The sequence below is a fragment of the Sander lucioperca genome, chromosome 8 (genome assembly GCF_008315115.2).
Source record: "Sander lucioperca isolate FBNREF2018 chromosome 8, SLUC_FBN_1.2, whole genome shotgun sequence".
Classification (NCBI taxonomy): domain Eukaryota; kingdom Metazoa; phylum Chordata; class Actinopteri; order Perciformes; family Percidae; genus Sander; species Sander lucioperca.
In genome coordinates this window covers 17453524-17474901 of record NC_050180.1, presented here as the reverse complement: position 1 = coordinate 17474901, position 21378 = coordinate 17453524, and the positions used below count along the sequence as shown (strand labels likewise).

General features: G+C 41.1%; 1 protein-coding gene across 1 annotated transcript; it reads right to left on the bottom strand.

The window, feature by feature from the left end:
• Positions 1-1116: 1116 nt before the first annotated feature.
• On the bottom strand, positions 1117-18006 carry aff3 (AF4/FMR2 family, member 3). The gene is made up of 19 exons (XM_031294083.2): positions 17826-18006; positions 15885-15926; positions 12631-12705; positions 11877-11910; positions 11656-11713; positions 10656-10707; positions 9907-9941; positions 9470-9659; positions 5440-7428; positions 5185-5312; positions 4898-5069; positions 4699-4802; positions 3842-3905; positions 2993-3129; positions 2803-2874; positions 2591-2684; positions 2396-2445; positions 2077-2282; positions 1117-1976 (listed from the first exon to the last, which is right to left on the bottom strand). Exons 1-19 carry the CDS (start codon positions 17895-17897, stop codon positions 1855-1857), a joined length of 3696 nt encoding a protein of 1231 aa, XP_031149943.1. The 5' UTR covers positions 17898-18006; the 3' UTR covers positions 1117-1854.
• Positions 18007-21378: the final 3372 nt, after the last annotated feature.

Genomic DNA, 21378 nt, shown 5'->3' with positions numbered 1-21378 from the left:
CCCTGCCTACAAAGTTTATGATCATGAAATAAAAAAAACAACACTGTGAGACAACAAGAGCAGGATATTCAGTGGGATGATTCTCCCAAACATTGATGGGTGAGTGTTTTTCAGGGAGAAAGCTGTGCATTGTGTTTTAGAGACTAGGTTTGCTGCAGGCACAGGGGGCCATGGGATCACTTTGTGTTTTGGGGGCATCCTTGTTCATAAACAATTACCAATAATTATGCAAAAGTCTGACTGTGTGCATGCCTGTATCTGAAAAATGTCACAATTTCATAGCTCTGAATCACTGCCCACATATTTTATTTGTTGAGCAATTCAAATAATTTAAAGAAAATTAATGAAAGTAAAATGGCAATTCAGTTTGATTGTCTGGCTGACTCTTTCACAGGGTGAAACAAAACACCCTGATTTTTAAGAGGTCTTTGGGCTGATGATTTGAAGAAGGTCTTGACTCACAGATAACATTGTAAGCCTTCAGTTAAAGGTGCCCTGTCACACAAAACCGTTTTTATTTGTATTTTTTGAAATATGTTAGGTCCGTATGTGTTTGTGTTATGTCGTGAATGTGAAAATGAACTGCTCCCTCCTCTGTCAGCTCTAGCCACTGAAAAGAAATAAGCGGAGAAATCAGGCCAATTACAAAAGCAGGTCAGTCTGACATGGTGTTGCCTGAGCTCATTACTATTCATGAGCTCGCCCAGTTGCGCTGGGTAAAGGATGCTGATAGCCAGGCTCTCATTGGCTAGCTGTTAGCCAATCAGAGTCAAGCAGCTTAGCTCGTTGAATATTAATGAGAACTGGCACAAATCGAGCTGAGTCTTCCTGCAGGCTTTCTATACCACGCTAGAATGGCTTGAAACAAGGTAACCAAGGCATTTTTTCCACAAAAAATGTTACAGAGTCCATGGTAGAACTTCAGACATTACCACAAAGTAATGAAATACGTGTGGCAGGGCACCTTTAAAACATGGAAAATAACCAAAATTAGAGGTAAAAGATTATCACCTTGATAGTGATGCTGTGTTATCTGTGTCACTCATACTGTAAGAAGCTGGACATTTAAAATGCATACTCCTGAACTAGACCTAAGACAATACATATACCAAAAAGTAAGTGACATCTTCAACTTCATTATTCATTAAATTATATAATCCCATACTCAAAACAGGGACAAAAATAAAATTTGCATAAAAGGGACATTGGCTGTTGGCAACTAAACTAGCCAACATTTTTCTTTCTCCGGTTATTGTTCTTTTTTATTTTTTTTCTAAAAACAGATAATCCATCAAATATTGCACAGTAAAAACACATACAAGATATTTAAAAAGAAGAGTCATTAAAACCTTCATTAGAAAAAGATGCAGACACATTTCCTACTTTAGAGAAAGTGGTATATGATTGATTGGTCTATTTTTTTAGCATCTTCTCCTGTTTTGGCAGCAGAGAAACAGTCCACTGGTTAATAATTAAATCTGAAGTATGAAAAGTTTGAAGATGCACATGGAACTGTACTGTATGAGAGTCCTGTCACTGTGGGACATTTGGCAAACGATTAGAGACTTCAAATCCATAGCACACACAACTCTTGAGATTAATCCAATGATGAGGAATAAGGTGCATGTAGTTCATCTGTGAGAAGTTAAAAGACTGCTCCTTCAGAAGGTTTTGCACACAGTAAGCACCCCAACATCCTATGAGGATGATCAGGCTCCATGGGATTTCATCCACCTCCATTTCACACAGCTCAGTAGGTATCAGTGCTATCCTGTCAGCTGCATAGAGAGTTTTGTCTCTTCTAAACAAGACCTGGAGATCCAGTGGGCAGGTTACAGTAAATCCTCTCCGTCGTTAGTTAAGTTTGGCACTAATGCGTATCCACTGAAGAGCCTGTCTGGTGTATTGGACAGCGTTAGCAATGCTACTGTGAAGAGTCAATGGCCCAGACAACGTATTCAAGTAGTTGAAGAACTCTGTAATGAAAAAGGAAGACAGACCGTGCTCTTAAAACATCTTTGTTTGACACAATGTGGTAATGTAAATCCATCTCAAACATTGGATGTGTCTGTGTACCTTTATTCTCCTGTGCGAGGTTGTCTGCCACCTCCCAGTACTCATAGCTGTACAGGACACTGTTGGTAATGTTCAGGTGATTTGCTGCCATCTGGTGGATACGTTGGGGAATGCTTATAACAGAGGGGAAGGTGTTGCCCCCGTGTGAACCCCGTCCCAGGTGTTTGGCATTGGGTGAGAGTGAAGAAGGGGGTCCTCCTGTATCCCTGGAAGTGGAAACACGTACACAAAGTGGTGGTGATCAATGAAGGTTCAGTGGCTGGAATGCAAGCTAATGAAACAGAGAGCCTGTAATATGCAGAAGTAATTATCCACCTACTTCCCAGAGTCACTCCAACAGGGTGGTGTAGAAGGCACTTTGGGAGAAGTCTGTAATGACACCATAAGTCATCCAAACCCAAATGTTTACATTCTACCACAAACTTGAAAGGACAATAAAAATGTACTTTATGTTAATGTCTCTATGTAAATGGCACCTCAGACTTTTTTTTTTTTTTTTTTTTTTTAGATATACCTTAAAGTAGTCCAGAAGAACTTTGGAGTATTTCAGTGCATGGTCCTTCTTTAAACGAAACATTTGCCAGTAAAGGAGGGCAAGGCACCGGAAACTGTGGACAACACAAGCACATGTCAAGGAGACTCAGATGGATCACAAATCCTCCTCAAAGTACAGGTCCTTCAGAGTGATGATAGATGTGGCGTAAACAGAGGAAATGACATACGCACCACAGAACCGCCAGCTGTTTGTCTTCCTGTCTCGCCCCAGGGCCAGAGTGGCTCTTCAGCCTCATTGCGTACCTTAAGACACAGGACTGTTAAAATGGAGCTGCAGTTCATGTATATGTATCTGTGAGTGTCTGTTTGTCTCTCAAATCCAAATTACTTGCTTCTGTTTTTGCATGAGTGTGCAGTATACCTAATAAGCTCCACTGTCTCTGAGTACATGGTATAAGGAGACTTTGCCTCTAGTGGCCCTTCCTCCATTGCTTTCCCACATTCCATGAAGGAGAGAGCAGCATCAACGTAATTCACAGCCTTCCCCAGTTTGTCCACCTGGAAATAAGAAATCCAACCTTTAAGTAATATAGAGAGTAAATATTACATCAATACTTGCATATTGTAGCCTTAAATGTCTAAAACAAGCAGGAATTAGCTGAAAATTACTTCAGCTCTGCGCAGTAGAGAGATTTATCCAGGAGGTGTTTAGCCTAGCTTAGCACAAAAACTGCACACAGGGTGAAACGGCTGAATGTATCTTATGTTTGTTAGACTCATGCAGCATCCTCCTTGCTGGTCTACCTAAAAGGCTGTTGGCTGACTACTTGATTACACAATTCTAAGTAATTCTAAGAAAAAGAAAAAAAATGACTTCTCTTTTTTAAAGCCCTATATGACCTTGTTTCACAATACCTCTCTGACTTGCTTATCCAATAGGAACCTATCAAAAAGTATAGGTTATGTGACGGAGGCTTTCTGGTTGACCAAGTGTATACATATACTTTATATAGACAGTATCTTATGTTTCTCTGTGAAGCACTTTGTATCTTACCTGAAAACAAATGTACTGTGTAAATAAAGTTTTGTGTCCTTACATACTGAACACATAGACATTAAAATGTTGCCAAACGTCTCATCTTACTCCAAGTCACAAAGCAATTGGTTGTATTTCCCCAAAAATGTCAGAATATTTCTTCAATGATTGTACAACATCCCAGTTTTGCTTAACTGTCGACAATTTATATTCAGTTAAAGATAAAGGACTCACCATTGCGTCGGCACGGTGCTTCATCCTTTTAGCTTCATGTAAGTAGTACTCAGCATGGTGCGGACTAAGATGGACAGAAATACAAAAACATGAGTACAGTACAGTTGTAGTGTTTTTTTGTCACCAGTAAGTCACAACAGACAGTTGTCTGGTGAGTGTGTATCTAACTAGTCTCGTGTTGCCAGACCTATCTCCACAGCGCTGTGGGGTAAGGTCTGGCTACACCACAGATACATTCTGGGATAGGAGAAAAAAACGCTCTGGGTTGTTTGCATTTCTTTAAACCAATCACAATCGTCTTCGGCGGCGCTAAGCTCCGGATGCAACGACAATGGCTCTGCAAAATAGTCTCGGGAAGGAACTTGTTTTGGTGGAACATTTGCACCCCGCAAAAGAAAAAATGCCACATACAAAATAAATAAAGTTAACTGATTACACAGTACAGTAATGTGAGCTATTTAAATCAGCTGGATACATGGTTAAACATAATTTGCTTTCACCAGTGTATCGCCGCGTGTACTTCGCCCATTGCAATCCCACCAATCGGTCCCAAAACATCCCAGTTAGATAGTAAATGCCATAAAACATATTCTTTGTAAATCTTTACAATCAATCCCTAAAAGAACCAAGCAGGCCAGCCTTGCTGCACGATCCAAGTTTTCTTCAAAATTTGCAATTTTCAGCGTGTAGCTTGCTAGCTCGAAGTTTGTTGTTGTGAACACAGTTTGAGAACGGCAACACACAGAGAGCGGAAGGTGGCGCCGGATGTCAGACAATTATCCTGGAAATGTAATTCTGTTGATCCAGACTAGTATCTAACAAACATCAAGCAGTGCAGGCTATGCAGTGATGCTTACGTTTCATTGTTTGGCACGGTCCCCCTGTGTCCTGCAGGGCCCCAGGACTCGAGTGGTGGTTGGGGCTGTCTTGACACTTTGACACATTCCACCTCCATCTTGGGCTGAGTGCAAAAGTGAAGAAAAAGAGGTGAAATAAACCAAAAGACTGTGAGGAATGAAGTTGGGATGATACAAACAAGTGCTTTAGTTGTATCACCTTTATAGCAGAATCTCTATTCTTGTCTCTGTTTTTGTGGACATGGACGTGATGCTGCTCTGAAGTCTTTGTTTTGAGGGGAGGCTTGGTGGACTCCGGGCTGTCGGACAGTGGAGACAGGGGAGACAGGGGAGACAATGGCCTCTTGCTGTCCAAGTACTCCTCCAAGTACCTGCACGTACACGAACACACATGGGGTGTAAATATGCTTATTGTATTTGTGGATACAGTATGATTGCACATGTGTATGTGAGACAAAGTGGTGTGTTTAGTTGTTGTTTTTTCACCCGTTGTGTGTGGTCTCGGTCACAAAGTTGCGCTCAGCTGTGTGAGATGAAGACTCTGTGTGGCCTGAGAGGTCATTTGCATACGGAATACTCCTCTTGCTTTCACTTTGTGACACACCATTCTCCAACTGGTCACACACAAACACACATCCGCATGCTTTGAAGAACAAGCCTGTATCATTGCTTTCATATTTATGCATGCAAACGTACACATCAAATTCAACAGAGAAGAGGGTAAATATGCATGTTGTCTACCTTGCGTTTCCTTTTACTGTCTTTCGTCACAGTCTCAGGGACGTACAGGTGTTTCATAGTCTCTCTTTGCTTATCCTTGGTTGATGAAGAGGAGGAAGAGGAGGGTTTTTTAACAGTGGAACTAGTAGTGCTGTCCGGGACCCTTTTGAGAAGACAGAGGTCTATCTGCACCACCAGATTTCTAAGCCCTCGCTGGGAAGGCGCTGTAGCTTGTTCACCACGCCCGAACGGGACCAGGGTGTAGAGTCTTTGCTTCCCCTCACTCTGCTGCCCCTCACTTGGATTACCTGAGGTTGGTCCTCTGGGGTGCACCACCTTCGGCCTGTTGGCGTCAGGCCTGCCTGGGCCTAGTTGCCCTCTCTTGGGGAGTCTCTTGTGAGAGGTGGAGTCTGCTGGAACTTTAGTGATCGGAGCCTGATATTCCGATTCTGAATCTGAATTTGAAGAGGTTGAGGCAGAGGGCGAGGAGGATGGTCTGTGAGGAGTTGGGGAACGTGACAGAGGAGGTGATGGGTCTTGCTGCAACTCTCTCTCCTCCTCACTTCTCCCTCCCTTTTTTGTCCTTCCCTGGTGGTGTGAGTTGTCTTGAATGCGGTGTCGCTCAGTGTTGGTAGGCAGTCTTTGTTTGGCCTGGACTGTTTGCCATTCGCGTCTATGTTGCTGTTCCCTCCCCCTCCTCTTTTCCCCTCTTGCAGTCTCCTCTCTCCTCCTCTGCCTCTCTATCACTCCCTCCTCCTCCTCTGCCTCCTCCTCCTCTTCTTCTGCCGAACTCTGGATCCAGGGACGTCTCAATAGCTGCTCCTCCGCCAGCCTCCTGTCTTCCTTTCTCTCCTGTTTCCCTGGTTGTTTTTCCTGATGTCTGTCCTCTTTTCTCTCGTGTTTTCTCCCCTCTGCTTGGGTCAAATGATCTCCTCTGTGTTCCACCTCCTGTTCCTTGGACTGGGGTTTCTTTTGTGTTGTTTTTGTAAGGTCAACATGCACAGAGTTTGGCGCTGTAGCCTCAGAAGACTTGGCCCTATGTTTAAGGCTGGTTGTTGATCTAGGGTTCAACCCAGTATTAGATTTAGTAGCAGCTTTAGAGGTAGATTGGGAATGAGAACTATGATCAGAGTTGGTTTCACGACTAGTGAGAATTAAGTGCTTAGCTGTTGTGGGGCTATGTTGTAAGCTAGATTGAAATGAAGGCCTGGGCTTGTGGTTGGATCTGCTACTCTGGATTTGCTCTAAATGTGATGTGTGTTTGGCTTTGGGAGCCTCAGAGAGCTGTTTAGAACTTGGATGAAAGTTAGGCTTAGGTCTAGGTTTGTGGCCGTGACTCTGGTTAGAGTTTAAAAGAGCAGAAGCCTTGGGTTTGCTTTGGTCTTGGTCCTCTGTGGGTCGAGTCTTGGACCTGTGCTGGTGAGTTGGCTGAAGATGAGTACTGTTTTTAGGCTTGCTTTTCGTGTCGGTGTAAGGCAATGGAGTAGTCCTATTTTTTGTCCTGTGGGGATTGGTTGTTAGGCTAGGTTGTGTTGTCCGAACCTCGGGGTAGTGCCGGACCCTGGAAGGAGCAGGTACACTGGGACTGGGTCTTCTTGGAGGGTCTCTAGGTATAGGACTGGGGCTACGGCTTGCTCTCAGGCTCCCACATGGACTGGGGCATACACTTGGAACCGGGCTAGGGATCGGATTGTGCCTTGGGCTAGGGCTGGGACTTTGGCATGTGCTGGGAAATGGGCTGGGGCTAGGGCAGTAGCTATAACCAGGGCTAGGTAGGGGGCTGTTGTTGTGGCTGTAATTAAACTGTGGGCTGGGAATAGGGCTTTGGCTAGGGCTGTATTCCCGATTGCTGTCCCAGGACCTGGCTGGAGATGGGGCTCTTTGAGTGTGAGGAGAGGGAAGGCGTCCTGCAATGCTCTGGGAGGGATCCTGGTCACTGCTGGCAGATTTGTTCCGGGACTTCTTTAGCCATTTATCCAACTGCCACTGGGCCGCAGAGGGGTGATCAGTCTTAAAAGAGCACACAAAACAAAATTAAATATTAAATCATAAACTAGATGAATCTAATAGTGAGGCTTAAAAATCTGAGTCAAGTATTTTCAACAAAACCTACCCAGTTTCAAAAGTACAGAAGAATGTTCCATTGCATAGTCATATATAGATTGTATTATTGGACTATTATTACTGATGTATTAATGTGTACGGAACAGCTAATTTTAATTACTTCATACACTGTTAAGGAGTTCAGTCTCTGTTCAAAAGCCCAAATATTAGAAAGACAATTCTGGCTACAATTGGCTCCTGAAAATTTTTGTTTGTGCAGAAAGAGTGTGTTTTTAATTCAAACAAACCTGTCTAAAGAATTAACTGAATCAAGAAAGTATAAAGTGCTTTTCTTTACTAGAATTATGAAAAACTTGATTTAAAAAAAATACTCGAAACAAATTGATTTGCAATGAAAACCTGCTAAAATATTCTTACTGCGCTGGTGGATTTTTTTCACTTTTTAAGAAAATAAGAAGTCCAAGAGGACTCAATTATGGACTAAAATGACTTGATAAGGACATTTCTGCAGGGAACATACAGCATGTATCATAATTTAAAAAGGGGATCATTTGAAAGTTGAAAAATCATAATTACTTAAGCTCTGAAATATATATGTATAAAAGTAGTGAAGTAGAAGTGTGAAGTAACAGAAAAAATAAATACTTGAGTAAAGTACAAGTACCTCAAAATTGTACTTAAGTGCGGCATGTGAGCAAATGTACTTGTTACACTCCACTGTACACGTCTTTTTCTGTACTAGTTCAGAGATAACAAGGTGCAAGCAGAGACATTTAACCATGTGAGGAATGACACATATCACTTACTGCACATAACAAATACCTCACTGACTCAGCTGCGATTAAAACAATTTAAACTCCTACAACCCGAATCTGGATAATGACTCATGTCGAAAAAGTGTGATAAAAATTCCAACTGACATTATAACCTCCTTTCAATAGCCTACTTACTACATGGTCTCACAGCGCACATCTGTGCTTACAGTAGCTCAACCCCCATCCAATTATGCCAAATGACTCACTTAATGTTTGCTTAACAACTGGCTTGGTAACCAAAAATGAGACAAACACATGAGAAAGCAGAAGTTTCTACTAAATAGAAAAAAAACAAAGAGGATACTCACGGCTGGAGAGCAAACTTCTTTCTCTCTCTCGCGTTCTCGCGTTCTCGCTTTCTCTCGTTGCTGACCAGGAACTAAATTAAACCTCTACTCCTCAAGTCAAACAGTGACCCCCCTCCCCACATCCCTCGCCCTCTTTCCAGAGAAGACACTGCATCTCTTGTACCGTCTCAACTGCCCTCCCTCCTTCTTTTCTGTCCCTCCTTCTTTCTCCCAATACCTGGAACTCTGAATTCGCTGCTTCCATAACTCCAACCCCCATCTCTTCCTTGGGAGACATTTAAACAGTCCACGTAAATGAAAAACACATGGTGTGCACCCCTCCGCCTCACCACCCCCAAACACACACTCCACTCCCTCCCTCTCTATAGGGGCCCAATGTAGTGCATGTTTAGTAATACAGTCCACTATGTCGTACAGGGCCTTCCATTCATAAAAGAGAAGCAGGTTTCCCCTTCATTCCACACATAGTACACGTCTCAACACCCACAAAGCCCGTCATATCTACCACACTCCACACCTCAGCACTAAGTGACCCATTCACTAGTTATCTAAGATAATGCTGTAGATGTAAACATGAACTCGAGTCTTGATGACTTCCACCTCCTGAGGGCTTTCCTCTTTAAAACTGGACCTGTTGACATGACACCCGGGCACTATATCCCAAAGCTACCTCTGCCCCTTACCCTCCTCCTCTACAACTCATATGCATTCCTCATTCCTCTGTCCCTCCCCACACCTGCCGTCAACTGCCTCGAGGCCACCTCTCCCTGCAGAGAATTTACCCGAGGAAGAGACAGACAGGCTAGGCATCGACAGAGAAGATAGAGAGCAGAAGAAGAGGAGGCTGTGGCTCAGCGTTGGTACCTCCTTGCTGTTGCACGGTGGCTGCGTGTTGGCAGGCGACGCAGGATCTGGGAGAACGTCTGGGCTCCGGCTGGGGCTCCGGGAGTGAAGGCTGCTGCTGCCCGACTCAGCGGTGGAGTCCGAGCCTGAAGAGTCTGAGCTGGAATGTCTCACCCGCCTGCCATGTGTGTGCACTCGCTGTGCTGACAGGCTGTCAGTCAACACACACACACACACACACACACACACACACACACACATCAGAGAGGGGTCAGTGTACGTACACAGCCGAGCGCAGCCCACACACACACGTCACGCAGGCATGCACGCACGCACGCAGGCAGGCAGGCAGGCAGGCAGACAGATACTGTTGTTATTCACAGTTTAACTTATGTTTACAGACAAACATCCAAAGCTCATATCCACAATATACACACATGATATGTGTAATAGAGTACCTGTGTCCATCCCAGGAAGCTGACTCATGAGTTACCTTCAGGGACACAGAACAAAACAACAGTAAGTAATTATCTACCACAGCAGCATAATGTACAGCTGGCTACACTCAATGTTTTACCTCTGCTGTCTTAATATCCTTACTAGCAGTTGTGCCAAACTGCGTATGGGTGTGTGTGCACACAATTAAACACTACCAGAAAAACAGGCATCCTTCAGCAGGAGCTGCCAAACAATCCAGTCATAGTCTCTTTTTCGCTTTGTCTTACACTTTCTTTTTCTGTTCACTCCCACTCTCTTCCACTGTCTGTTTGCCTTCTTAAGCATGCACAATAGCATGAAGATATGTCCAGCTTAGATCAAAACTACTTAGTTACTTAATTTGTTAGTTATTATTTCTGCCATACCTAATATTTGTCCCATCCCACATGGGATAAGAAGACACTGCTATCTTACAAAATATGCATCTTCCAGTAATACATATAACATATGAAGACATTACATTGCTGTTACAACATTATAATTACTTTTATATACTTTCAAAAAACATGTTTACATGGAAAAATTCCAAATAAACTTTAACGTTAAACTGAAAATAACTGCCACAAGCCTGCAGTTTATCAAGATGAAGGGCTTTTTTTTCTCTCATCTCTCAGACTTTCTCCAAGAAACTGGATAATTAATCTTACTAAACAATAATGCTGCTGTTATTATTATTAACCAGTAACAATAAAGAAATAGTATCACCTACCCTTTGAGTGTCATCATCATCACTGCTCAGCTTCAGGTCATCAGCAAGCATTCTGTAAGCAACGAAACACACAGTCAGTCACTAGGATTTTCAATAAAGACGCACCAATACTGACTTTTTTTCTCCCAGTGCCAATTCTGATACCGCAACTCAGGATATCTACCAATACTGAGTACTGATTTGATACCAGTGCTCTCTTTTACAAATCCATCTTATCAGATTGGTGCATCCATAGTTTTAAACACTTTTAAGTCATCCTGAAAATGTTCCTTTACATCAAAATAAAAAAAAATATGATGGGTTATTTTTACAATAAACTTCCAAAACAATAAGCTTCTGTAGGCTTCTGCAAATGTAATCAAACCAAGAGACTGTATTAGACAGATATTTATACACATAATCCACAGTTAGTTAAGATATTGTAGAATGTGGTTTATATTTCAAAAAACAAAGATAACTCAGTTCTCAAAGTCTCACAAATGTGCATCCAATGTGTCAAATGACCTTTACATACTGTACTGATCTCTGTCTTGTTAATACATGTAATTGAGTACATTTCGGTTACATTGCAAAAAGTGCTCAGAATCTGTGAAAAAAAGGCTTCTTCCAAATGTTTTGAAAATGTTACATCACAAAGGCCGTGTGATAATGTGGAACAGGCAGTTGGCTTACAACACTGAACATGTGTTTCGCCATAAAAGGAGGATGTAAAGAGGTAACAAACAGGAGCACATCGTTCTCAACTGACAGCTTTAGGAATGTTAACTGACCTTTGACCTGACCTTGTTATGTAGCCTGAAACACTGTGTTGGCTGACCCATAAGTCTATTTCCCTGCACTCTCCTTAATGCTGTTCCCTGTGACTGTACTGACGATGATGTTCATGATTTGTAATTTTACAAAAGTTGCTGAGAAGAAAACATAAATTATGTGTGTGATATATTATATTGTCTGTGTTTGGTGACCTTCAGTGGATCATGTTTCCTCATTACCCACTTACGATTTATGAGGTGCCACGCGAGGGTGACGGGTCGTTCGCAGCTGTACATCCCCCCGATCTTACAGAGAGAGAGAGAGAGAGAGAGAGAGAGAGAGAGAGAGAGAGAGAGAGAGAGAGAACATATTTAAAACCAGGCGACAAACAATATATTAATAGAGCGCCAATTGTACATTTTTGCACATATCAGACAAGCAAACTTCTCAGTAAATGTTATCACATACTTTGCCTTTGCTGTGCAGTCGGTAGTTTTGCTTCCTTTGGAAAGAGGGAGAACAAAAGATAGTGAGCAAAAATCTCTATTTACATACCTAAATGCTTATTTATTTGGTTTTTTATATATATATACATATATTCATGGAGCTCTATTTTATTACGCAGTTTTTTTATCTGTGTTTTTAAAGGAGCCATGCTCATAATTTCATTCATGCTTTACATATTTCTGTGTTTTTGATTTAGCATTACACTACAGTATAACATTGTCGGACTCACGATGGGCAGTTAAAAAAAAAAAGAGGATAGAAATCGATGCATTAGAACCAGAGATATTGTCCTTTTTTTCCAATGCATTCTTCTTCGTTGGCAAAACCTGCCGCCTACATTGCCCACAATGCAACTTAACCGACGACAGTTCGCTTTGGAGATGCGGGTGTGTTATTCTAGTAGTGGCTAATGTAGCCTCGAACCGCTAGCCTGAAGCAGAGCTTAGGAGCGGGTTCCAGAGGTCTGGTAAGCTCACTTCTTTCTAACTCCACACCCCCAGATTTTTAAACTTGTTGTCTTCAGACCCAACTGCCACTGACTCAAGTGACATCACTTAAGGCAATTTATCAGATTTCGCACTGCTCTCTCTGGAGCCACAACTGGTTTTATACACATACGCAGTAGTAATCCCCAAGGCCTGTAGACATACTTTATTAGGGGAGTTCCCCTTTAATTATCAAAGATAAACAACACATATACAACACACATACATACCTTAGGGTTGTAGAGGATTCGTTGGGCCCAGTCACCCCCTAAGGCTTGCTGGGACGGCCAGGACTGAGTCATGTCCTGTGCAACAGAAGGGGGGAGGGTCAAAGGTGAATTGTGAGACTTCACGGTGATTGATGTTGTAAACATACAGAAACTCCAGCCATCCTAAATCAGTTCCCTGAACTTTCTTCATTTTCTTTTAATTTAAGAGCAACTTATCTCTCCCATTTACTTACATACATAGAGCCTCATTTGACAGCTGACACTTGTTATCAGCACTGTTTCTTCCCACCAGGGGGAGTGTGACTGTGATAAATATGGGTTACTCTCAGTGTCTAGTGTTACATGGTTGGTGTGGGAGTGTGTACTTTGCAGCTGTGTCAAGATTCCTCTGCAATCATTTTGTTTCTTTTTGATTGATCTCCAGCTGTATCTTTTTCCAGGTATTTCAAGTATCTGCTATATTTTTTTAAGCTATTTTTGTATGTTTCACAGCTCTTTTCTCTTTTGGAAAGTGAAGTTGTGTATGGCTGTGTGCACTCAGTGAGCAAATTAAAGACCCTGGCTCCATTTGTTTTGTTTGTGAACCAATTACACAGTATAGGCTGAAAATGTGATCTAATACCCTTTCTAGAAATGGCATGATTTTGCATTCCAAGAGGACCGGTCTGAGTTTCACTAGACTGACAAGTTTAATATACGTATACAAGAAAAATACTGAACATTTGCTGGTTACAATCTCTTGAATGTGAAGATGTTCTTGCTTTTCTGTATTTCTTATCAAAGTTAATTGACTACATTCAGTTCATGCTCAGTTAACTTGTGATGTACATTTGCGACTATTTTTTACATTTTACAAACTGAAAGATTAGTGAATCAGCAATACATTAATTTATTATGAAAACTATTTTTAGCTGCAACCATATTTAATTCTTGAACGCATTGTACAATTACAGTCAAACTCATTTTACATTTCACATAGGGACGCCTACCCATCCTACAAAAGTGGATGGTAGTTCACTTATAGGTGGTGCTACAGCAACCTGATATATATAAGGTCTAACCCTCACACCAAATCCTTTAACAAATCCCTAATATTCTCACATACAAAACAAAATTCTGCCTTCTCCCAATTTCAACAACAAAAATGTTGATACAAAATTAAAAAAAAAAAATTAAAATAAATAAATGTAGGCTTGCCAGAGGTGTGAATGCTCTGAGCTCTTTTGAGTTAACAAAACAGTATTTACTAAAACATGATACATTGAAAATTACAAATTATCCAAAGGATAATTATTTTTATATTTAAAATACATTTGGTGCATTCTCACATATCAGTGACAGCAGTTGTCACTGCTCACCCTGACGGAAGATTAAAGTGATGATTACACTTGATTATACACCTGGACTATTATGAAAATTTAAACCATTTCTTATTTGTTCTCTCTGCACCGTACACAAGAGGAAAACAGCCACACGGAGAGAGCTCTGCATCCACAGTGCACAGTCTTTGCTCCTGCTCTGATTATAATCTCTGCTGATTAGATTGCCTGCAGTTACATTCAGACAAACCAGGCCTCATGGATGCTGACAAAATGGACTGATTTTGTACCATGTTAGCATAATCTGGTTCCTCAGCTGTGTGTCCTAATGTGGAAGCATGGGGGTTCAGTGTGTAATGTGTGTGGCGATCACTGGGTGAGGGATAGCAGTAACAGAAACAGTGACCAAGCTCTGGAAAAGGTTACATTTTTCAGCAGGGTTGTCTGAGGATTTGTACGTGTAGCCTACAGTATGTGTGCTTGTGTGTGTCGGTGGTCTGAGTGCGGATCAGAATGTGTGGTAACAGACACCAAACTCAACTAGAGTTGTTGAGATCTAAAGGAATAGTTCAGCATTTTGGAAATTACACTTAGATTGATACCACTTACATGTCTGTACTCTAAATATGAAGCTACAGCCAGTAGCTGTTAGCTAAGCAAAAGCCAAAAAAAAGTCTGGGACATAAGCCCCCGTAAAACAACAACGTGTCAATTTTACACATTGTTTTATGTATGCATTAAAATATATACATACTGTATATAACGTGTGATTATGTTACATACAGACAGATAGCTGTTCCCCCTGGTTCAAGTGTTTATGCTAAGCTAAGCTAACCAGATGCTGGCTGTAGCTTAATATTTAGCATACAGACATGAGAGTGGTATCGTTCTTCTAACTAACGCTCAATCAAGAAGTGTCAAATTACTTCTTTAACTCTAGTTGGAGTCTGCTAGAAGGAATGTTTCCAGTTTCATTTATTTAAATCCAAAGATGCTCATGAGATGACACATTTTTATCAACCTGGCAGGTGACTCAAAGCTTTTCTTCCTCCTCTTCAAACTTGCCACCTCTCCAGTAAGCCCTCAAGGGCAAGTGTTTCCTCTCTCTGCTCATCCTTTCACTTCATTAACTCTCAGTCACCAAGGACACAGCACCAGTCTCACTCCTTTCCTCCTCAAACAACAACAAGGTCTCCCAGGTGGAGCATTATGTGTTGCTATCTTCCTCCCACCCTTCTCCACTCCATGTTCTGTATCTCTATTCTCCTCCTCCGCTCTTCCTATCTGTCCCACACTGGTGACAGCCTGACAGGACACAGGGAGCAGTGATCCTCCGCAATCTAAAACCTCAAACATAATAGGAAAAATAGGTAGAAACCCTATGAGATTAGACCTGAGAAGATTGGTTGATTAATTGATTAGTTGATCGATAGATAGACGATATATTCTCTGATTTCAGCATCTCAGACATTAAGATTTGCTATTTTTCTGTTATTGAAAGATTATTGGGTTTTGGACTGTTGGTCAGACAAAACAAGAAATTTAAAGACGTCACCTTGCATTCTGGGAAATCTAAATGGACATTTTTCACTATTTTCTGACATTTCATAAGTAAACAACTAATCAAATAATTAAAATAATCAACACATCCATAGTTGCAGCCCCATGTCTTATGTGCTGCTGGTATTTTTGCCACTAAGCAACGATCGTCTGTAATTATTCTATTTTGTTTATTCTATGGCTGTTTCCAATGGCTCAAACCTGGAAAAAGCTGAAAAAAGCCCCCACAATATAACTCAATACATTTAATGAGGGATGAATCTGAATTATTGTACATGTTCAAAGTCAATTACCACTACTGTGATTACTATTACTTTTGATAATGAAAAAAAAAATCATCAAAGTCAAGCAATGAAAAAAAAAGGAATTCCTTACCTCCAGAATATCTTTGGCACAGTTGTGTTGGCTTCTTGTTACCTGTGCAAACAGAAGAAAAGTGATGGTAAATGAGGAGAAAGTCACAGGAAGTTATGACTGGCAGGTGATTTGTGACACTTCAGAACAACAGACACAAGCCCAGCTATTAATTAGACAATCACATGGAGAAAGAACTGCTGTTGCACACAAACCATTTCATCTAAAATTCACACATACGCAAGTTCAACAGCAAATAAAGCGGTGCACTTGTACACAAACACACACGCACAGCTCATAGACTCATTCATTTCTTTCATCCGCGCCGTCATTGCTAAAGTTGTGAACTTTCTGTCTCCTTCACAAAGATAACATACACGCGTATACAGTACACTAAAAAAAATCAACTCCTGCACCCTGTTCCCGCCTTTTTGCTGCAACATTCATAACGCTGTCACACTTTACTGTCAATCTTACAGTGTGTCTCTCACACACACACACACACACACACACACACACACACACACACACACACACACACACACACAGTAATTGAGAGAGTTGAGAGAAGGTTGAAAGCTTGTTGATGACTCATATCTTAGAAATCACAGCTGCAGATGATCAGACGGATGTTGATTCTGCTGCAAGCAACTTTCGGTTTCCATCTGCATCAGGCAACCCCGCTCTCTCTCCCCTACGTTTCTCCCCTTTTTACAATTCAGCTCACAATTCAAATTCACCTCGTTGGCACGAAACCCAAGAACCATGTTGCTCAAGCATTAAGATAAAGGACCTAATACTTTACATTTATGTGTGCAACTGTGTAGTGCTTTCTATTTATGTGGGAATATGTTTCATTCTGACTGTGGGTTTTGTGTGAAAACAGATGATCCCACAGCACAAATTAGTATCACATATAGTTCCTCATTCATAATAGCTCATCTGCAGAACACTTACATGGTCATTCTCCTTAGTTATATATATTTCATACCTTAAACATTTCCTTTACACACTATATTCCATTTTCATTTAGGTGATTTGCTTCTTTCTTTTATGCCCCACTCTGTCTTCTGTGCCATCTGTGCAGCATAAGTATGTGTATGTGTAGTGAAACGTGCATGTGTGTGTGTGTGTGTGTGTGTGTGTGTGTGTGTGTGTGTGTGTGTGTGTGTGTGTGTGTGTGTGTGTGTGTGTGAAACTGCCTCTTCTTGCATGCATGACTCACTAAGGTCAGTGTCTGAGAGTGGCTCGACTCTAAGCCTGCGGATGGAAAACAGTGTGTGTGAAAACTGTCACAAACAGCTACAAGGCAGTTATGGGGCCATAGGCACTAAATGAAAAACATAAACACAGACAACTAGTATTTTATCTCCCTGTGGCAGTGCACACGCTAAAGCCCTGTCTGCTTCCTCGGTTTACACTAACACGTCCATTATGGATATCATCATTAGCAATGTGTTTCACACGTCCATATACCAACTAGCACCACAGGCTACAGCTCTGGTGCAATACCCTGATGAGTGAACATTCCCCCGGGGCCAAACAAACCACAACCCATCATAACACCTGCAACAAACAGCATGCAAGCCAACTACTACTAACCATCTGTTACATTCTTAAAGCATCAGCAATTAGGCTACTGAAGTTATGTTCATTTTCAGCTGCTATTCAGCACTTCAATCTGCGTTGAGTGCCTTTAAGAAAAATCTGAAAACACTTTTAATCTGCAAACTGAATATTTATGAAGATAGACAACATGCACAACATGACTTATTCTCTTATTTTATTTCAGGATTCAGTAATCTTTCAAAAATTAACCTGCAGGTAGGCCTACTCTATGTAGGCTACAATTTAGGGACTTTAAACATCCATAATATTGTGCAAGAACAAAAACAATACTGAAAGACGTACTCAAACTGCTTTATAAACAGGCTATAATCCACACTCCATGCACCCTCTCACCTGAGAATATGCGCATCTGAGTAGAAAACAGACAATGGAAAGTTCCCCTTTGCCACCGAGGACAGTAGGCATGGTTCCTGTAGATGGTCAGTGCTCTCCTCCGGTGTCCATGCCAGTGAGGACTCGCGTTAAGAGTAACGGATGCCCCTGCGTGACGCTGGCAGACCGGGCTCTTCACTGCCGGAAAGTGTCTGTGTCACTGGGGGAGACAGAGGGCGATGTAGGCGGGCCGGTAACGTCAGAGATGACACACACGCAGCTCAAGCAGGGACATCACGACTCAAAGCACCCCGGTGGATGTTCATCACCGGTGCTTTTCAAAGGCGTATTAGGATGTCAGCGCTGCTAAATACACCGGCGACGGGACACTCTGTAATGTAGTAAAATTTATGACATAAATGTCTAATTTACAGGGGCGCCGCTAAGAATTAAGGGGCCCTTAAACCGAGATTAATTGATGTTTTGGCCACATGGGGGCATCGCAACAAGTGTGTCAATATAATACATGATGGTGTGGTGTAAACACAACATTTGACAAGATGATACGGCTAACGTGTTAGCAAACAGTTGCCTGACACAGCTATGAGCAACATTTACATGTATGAAGAGTCATGTTTGTTTAATATTCACTTTCTTCTTAGGTTTGTTTTGCTCTTCATCGACTCTTAAGAAAAATACTGCTCTGAAAAGTAGCACTTTTTAGCTGCTAGTGTAAATGCTCCACTATTAACTTGCTAGCATAGTTGCTAACTTTGTCTGTCGTTTGCTGCTGGGCTGGTAGTGGTAATCTGTACAGTCGGTTGTTAAGAGCTTTTTGCTGAAATGATAAGGAAAGGAGCAATGACTTGCATCTTTATATATATATTACAATCTTTATGGTGATTGATCTAAAACGTAGGCTATGAATCAGTATAATATATGGATACTAACATTACAGAGGCAATAGAAAACTAAATGGAAAGTGGGCAAATATACTTTATGGTATTGTATCCAAATGTAAATATAAACATAAACATAATGGTGAGCTAAATCAAACACCTTGTATGCCTTGTTACAAATATCTTTTGTTCACAACAAGGTGAAGTCTAGCCCAGCTAGATGTTATGTCACAGTAACCCAACCTGATAGATATTTATTATTATTTATCATACCCCATTTATGTCAGTGGTTACTAATAAAGTCCAGCAACAGTTTTACAAAACCCCCATTAAGATTTGCTTTCCATAACAAGCATGTAAGTGGACCTTGGTTGATTTTGCTTTGTAAAAGCTGTCTTGTTTTCAAGGTCAAGAATGAACTTTTAAGTCAACATGGATGAGAAGTCCTAGAGATCTATGTAATATCCAAGGCAACTGAGCAAATTCAATCTGCTTATGAGGTTGCACGAGATGGCCAAAAGCTCTCGAACAAGCAGGTAAGTGGACCTTGAGTTGAGCTTGTTTTTTTACAAAAAAAATGTATATTACTTATTTTCGCCCCTCTGCTTGAAGAATGTTCTTTTATGGCTATTTTGGATTGAAGAGTATGTGTAATTCTTCATGTGAAGCCATATGTACATAAATACTTTAACTGTAAACTATATAACATTAAACAGTTCTGTGACTGAGAGCATATTGTTGGCCAATGACAAAATCTGATTATCTCTCCTTCCTGCATCTTGGCCTTGTATGTTTGCCTAGTCCATCTATTATTCTGCTTAATGCATTCTGGCCTGTGAAGTGGCTCTGGATTGCATGGATTTTGACTTGTCATGATAAAATATGAGCTGTCTCCCCGGCTCAGATGGCTCTGGGGGAAGGCTGGGAGAAGAGGGAAAGACAGACACAGAGCTTAATATATTAGCATTGACTGCATTGATTTAAGGAATCATATTTGACACCTTGTTCCATATAACCACATATCCTCCTCTGAAACAGAAGCAGAAATTTGGTTTGGGCTGCACACTCCTGAAACCACAGTGCCCTTTATTCGTTTGAGGCACCTGTCAAAGACTGACCTCAGCCACAGTGTATATAGCTGGTAGTCCAGATGTAGAAACTCATTTAATCTGCAGTGTTGAAGAGACAAAAAACACTAGTTAAGGAGACGAAAAGGATACATACTGTGTACTGTGCCTAATAAATGAGCGATTTTGTGACCTCCATTATCTTTGGTTGGTCATTGCATAAATTCATTCTTCTTAGTTCAGTCTATCTAATGTGTGTTTGTGTGGGTCCAAACCTTTTTGTCTGTGGCTTTTGTGTTTCCGTGTTTTAAAGGGAAGTTTCATACACTCTGTTTCTTGTGCATTAACTAAAGAAAGTGTTTAGGTAAGATAAATAGATAGATACTTAACTTATCCCCCGGAGGAAATTTGCATGTCACGGTACAAGAGAGATGAGAACGTGCTTACTTGTGACTGGGTAAGGCTTTCTCATTGACTAGTGACAATTCTCACATTTTAGTTAGATAGTTAATTAGTTATTTTCACCACACAGCTTTAAACTTTAGAGCAGTTAATAAAAAAGCGATTAAAAAAAAACAATAAATGTTTTAGGGATGTGCTCTAACGTTGTTAGATATGTCAGTAAAATTTGAAATTTTTTGTCGTCATGCACCAATGACGATGTGAGAGGGAACACTTCTTGATGTTAGAAGTTACAAAGAAGTACTTTATAACACCTTCCTTTTGTCTTGAGTCATAGGTGCCAGTCCTGCATTACTAAAAGCACTGACTCCAGTAGCAAAACATTTTGAGCTTTATCGATTAACTGATAAGCCGATCGACATAAAAATATTCAGAAGCAATTTAGATAATTAATTACACATTTTCTGGCATTTTTTAAAGCAAAAATGGCAAATATTCCCTTGTTCCAGGTTCTTAAATGTGAAGACTTTATGCTTTTCTTTGCCATTCATGCTAGCAAGAGAGATGTTTCTAATTTTTTGTCCTCCTTATTCACATACATGAGGGGTGCAGGATATTAGAAACACCTCTGAATATAATGCAGTCCAATACAACACCAGCACTAACTATGACTTTAATGCTAACACATATAATTAATACATATAATTAACACCTCTATGGCAGTGTCAAAAACTGAACATTATAGGCATAATAAAAGTAGATTTTAGGGCAGAACAGTGTTATTAGATTGCATTAGATTGTACACTAATAAAGTGTCTACTCTTTTCTTAGGACTGGATTGACAGCATGTGGTCCTGATATTATAGCAACTCTCTGTCTCTGAATCTTTCTGCTCTCTTTCTGTATGCTCACAAAACCAGGAAGCAAAGAGAAGAGCGAAGCAGCCGTGTTTTCCTATGGAACAGAGTGGAAATGTAGGGATGAGCTGGGAATGGAGGGATAAGAAATGCTTGGGGCCAGTCTCCACAGCCACACAGTAGCACCCTTGGTTACAGACCCATGGCGACAGGACCTCAAAGGCACAACGGCATCCCTCGACGCTGCCTGTTTAGAACACGGCTGGCCTCAAGAGTCAGCCTTCCTGACAACACACTCTCCCGCTTTCTTTCTGTCTTTCTCTCTCTCACAGCCTAAATGAGGAAGATG

What these genes read in the sequence shown, in the direction of transcription:
- aff3 (XM_031294083.2), bottom strand. Translation starts at nt 17,897, where the DNA reads ATGCCTACTGTCCTCGGTGGCAAAGGGGAACTTTCCATTGTCTGTTTT. An exon ending in GCTTCCTGGGATGGACACAG is followed by an intron (nt 9,660 to 9,906) that starts GTACTCTATTAC and finishes GTTGACTGACAG; the next exon opens with CCTGTCAGCACAGCGAGTGC. An exon ending in CCTCGCACAGGAGAATAAAG is followed by an intron (nt 1,977 to 2,076) that starts GTACACAGACAC and finishes TTTTCATTACAG; the next exon opens with AGTTCTTCAACTACTTGAAT.